The sequence below is a fragment of the Phacochoerus africanus genome, chromosome 10 (assembly GCF_016906955.1).
Source record: "Phacochoerus africanus isolate WHEZ1 chromosome 10, ROS_Pafr_v1, whole genome shotgun sequence".
Classification (NCBI taxonomy): domain Eukaryota; kingdom Metazoa; phylum Chordata; class Mammalia; order Artiodactyla; family Suidae; genus Phacochoerus; species Phacochoerus africanus.
The window spans coordinates 28,238,679-28,241,525 of NC_062553.1; the positions used below are offsets into that span (position 1 = coordinate 28,238,679).

The window sequence follows — 2,847 nt, forward strand, 5'->3', positions numbered from 1 at the left end:
CCTCCATAGGGTATAGCTCTGCTCCCCTCCTTCAGCTAATACTTACCCTTCTGTTGTGCTTTTTTTGTTGCCTAGAAAATGGTCTTGTTTACTGGGTAATATGACATTTCTATAAAGTGTTGGGCAAGGACTATCATAAGTATCTCACATGTCTCAACAAAGAGGAAGTGATAGATGGAGCCGAGAGAGAGTAGAAATAAAATTTCTAATTTTACATCAAGGAGAGGGGTAGCTGCTGGCTCTGTAATCAGTTGCTAAAACTACTGGGCATGTTTTGCTGAGGTAGAAAAATGAGTCCTCAAACGCCCTCTCACTGCCCACATGACACATGACACTGATAGCTCCCACTTTGGTGACACCAGGGCCAATCATCTAACTTAATGACAAAAACCTAATGACCAAGAGACTAGTGGCTGGGGCTGAGATGCCTGAGTCAGGCTGGGGGTGCGGTTGTCTCAGTTACAGGACGTCAAAGATTTATTTCCTCTTTTTCCAAACAAAGGCTGAGGGAATAGGGTTGATTGAGCAGGCAGCTGGTATGGACACAGAACCTAGGTGGACTCTGGGTGGAGGCTGTTCAGTCATGAGGTTGACTGTGATCTTCTCTGGGGCCCTGCTGGGACTTCTGGCAGGTAAGGAGACAGGTGGCTGAAGGGGAGGGACCCTGGGAAGGAGACTGCCCCAGGGTTGCTAACCAGTCTTTCCTCTGCTGAAAGCCCAGGGGACAGGGAATGAATGTCCTCATAAAAAATCAGCCACTCTGCTACCATGCTTCACTGTGATACCTACGGCCACAGAAAGCACAGGGACACCTATGGCCACAGAAAGCACAGGGACACCTATGGCTACAGAAAGCACAGCCAGCCCTGAAACAACCAGACACAGAAGCACCACTCAAAGAACCACCACTGCAGGCACCCCCAGCCACAAGTCCACAACAGCTACTCACAATCCTGCTACCGCCAGCAGTCACACAGTTCACCCAACAAGCAACAGCACTGCCACCAGCCCAGAATCCTCCACCGGATCCCCCCACCCAGGACCACCTCCACCCACTCCAAGTCCTAGCCCATGCTCCAAGGAGGTGAAAGGAGACTACACTTGGACGAATGGTTCCCAGCCCTGCGTCCACCTCCAAGCCCAGATTCAGATTTGAGTTCTATACCCAACCCAGGGTGGAGGAAAGGTAAAGCTAAAGACAGTGGAGGACATGAGGGGAAGGTGATGAGGCCTTCTGTTGTGGTTTGGAAGGGAAGGAAGAGTAGAGAAGGGGACATATACAGGGTGAAGATGATAAGAACGAAGGACCTTGAATGGCACAGCTGTGTAATCCTGTGACGCTCCCATCTTTAACTTCTACAGGCCTGGGGCATCTCTGTAGTGAACCCCAACAAAACCAAGGTCCAGGGGGGCTGTGAAGGTGCCCATGCCCACTTGCTCCTCTCATTCCCCTACGGACAGCTCAGCTTTGGATTCAAGCAGGTACTAACTCCTCATCCTTCACTCTCACTCTCCAAGTGCCTTATCCCTACCAACCCCTTGCCACACTCCTTACTCTATATCTGGTTGTCACTCTCCCCTGCTGCCCTGAGTCTTCCTGGTCACTTCCCCAGGAGCCACTGGAGAGCACTGTCTACCTGAACTATATGGCTATTGAGCACAACGTGTCCTTCCCCGGGGCAGTGCGTGAGTAACCTTCCCTCTTTCATCATTTGCACTTCATGTCTGGGCTCCTGAAAGGACCTATGCTGGGCTGTGGGGATGTGGACATGAAGCTGACCTTTCCTCATTCTTTTAGAGCGGACATTCTCAGTTCAGAATTCATCCCTTCGAGAGCTCCAAACCCCTCTGGGCCAGAGCTACAGTTGCAGAAATGCAAGCATCATTCTTTCGCCAGCTTTCCACCTCGACCTGCTCTCCCTGAAGCTACAAGCTGCTCAGCTGCCCCCCACAGGGGCCTTTGGACCAAGTAAGACCTAGTCCTTCCCTCCTAGAATTCTCCCACTGCACTGAAAACCCCCACCCAGGCCTATAATCTCCCTTCTTGCACCCCCCGAGTTTCCTCCCCCTCTCAAGTTTGTCATAGCGAGGGCAACTGTCCTCCCCTCTGCTACGCTCTGCCCATTCTCTCCCTTTATTTCCTGCTGGGTCATCTAGGTGAGCTTCTCACCAACTTCCCAATATGCCCTGTGTTCCCTCCTCTCACCTTTATCCACCCCCACCACCATTATGATGTCTACGTGCCCTTTCTTTCTTCCAGATTTCTTTTGTCCCAGTGACAAATCCAACATGCGGCCTCTCATCATCAGCCTGATTTTAATTGGCATCATAATATCGACGTTCGTTACCTTCCCCTTCATACGGAGACGCCGACCCATCTACCAGCTCCTCTGAACATCTGCCCCCATGAGGGCCCCAGAGGGTGCCCTCATTTCTCTCCACTCTACTGACTCAGGGACAAAGTTACCGTCCTTCTCTGTCTTGATGAACAAAAGCAGAGATAGTGCATTTGAGAGGGATGAGGGAAGAGATGTTTATTAATTAGGACTGATTCCCCCTTCCCCATCTCCAGTGTGAGAACAGTAAAACCTGCTCACATCTTTATCTTTGTTTTTTTCTTGTCCTTCCTGCCAGGATTAAAAGCCATGAGTTTTGTGTCACATGCCTTTCTGCACCTTCCATGTCTCAGGGAGCCAGAAACAGCTGCTGAGGAAGGATGAAAATGTCACTCTGTGACCCAGTGCCCTCATGGGTCCATCCCCCAAAGCCTGTCACGCCTGGTGTCAAATCCCTTCTCCCTTTTCTTCTGGGGCCTCTGGCTGCTCCAGATCCCTGTCTCCTCCCAAC

General features: G+C 51.1%; 1 protein-coding gene across 1 annotated transcript; it reads left to right on the plus strand.

Moving 5' to 3' along the window:
* Nucleotides 1-365: 365 nt before the first annotated feature.
* On the plus strand, nt 366-2,604 carry LOC125138140 (macrosialin-like). Its single transcript, XM_047799401.1, is given in 6 exon segments — nt 366-632; nt 717-1,186; nt 1,363-1,482; nt 1,614-1,686; nt 1,799-1,969; nt 2,261-2,604. Coding segments are annotated over 6 exon segments (1,206 nt in total). The 5' UTR covers nt 366-394; the 3' UTR covers nt 2,395-2,604.
* The last annotated feature ends 243 nt before the right edge of the window (nt 2,605-2,847 follow it).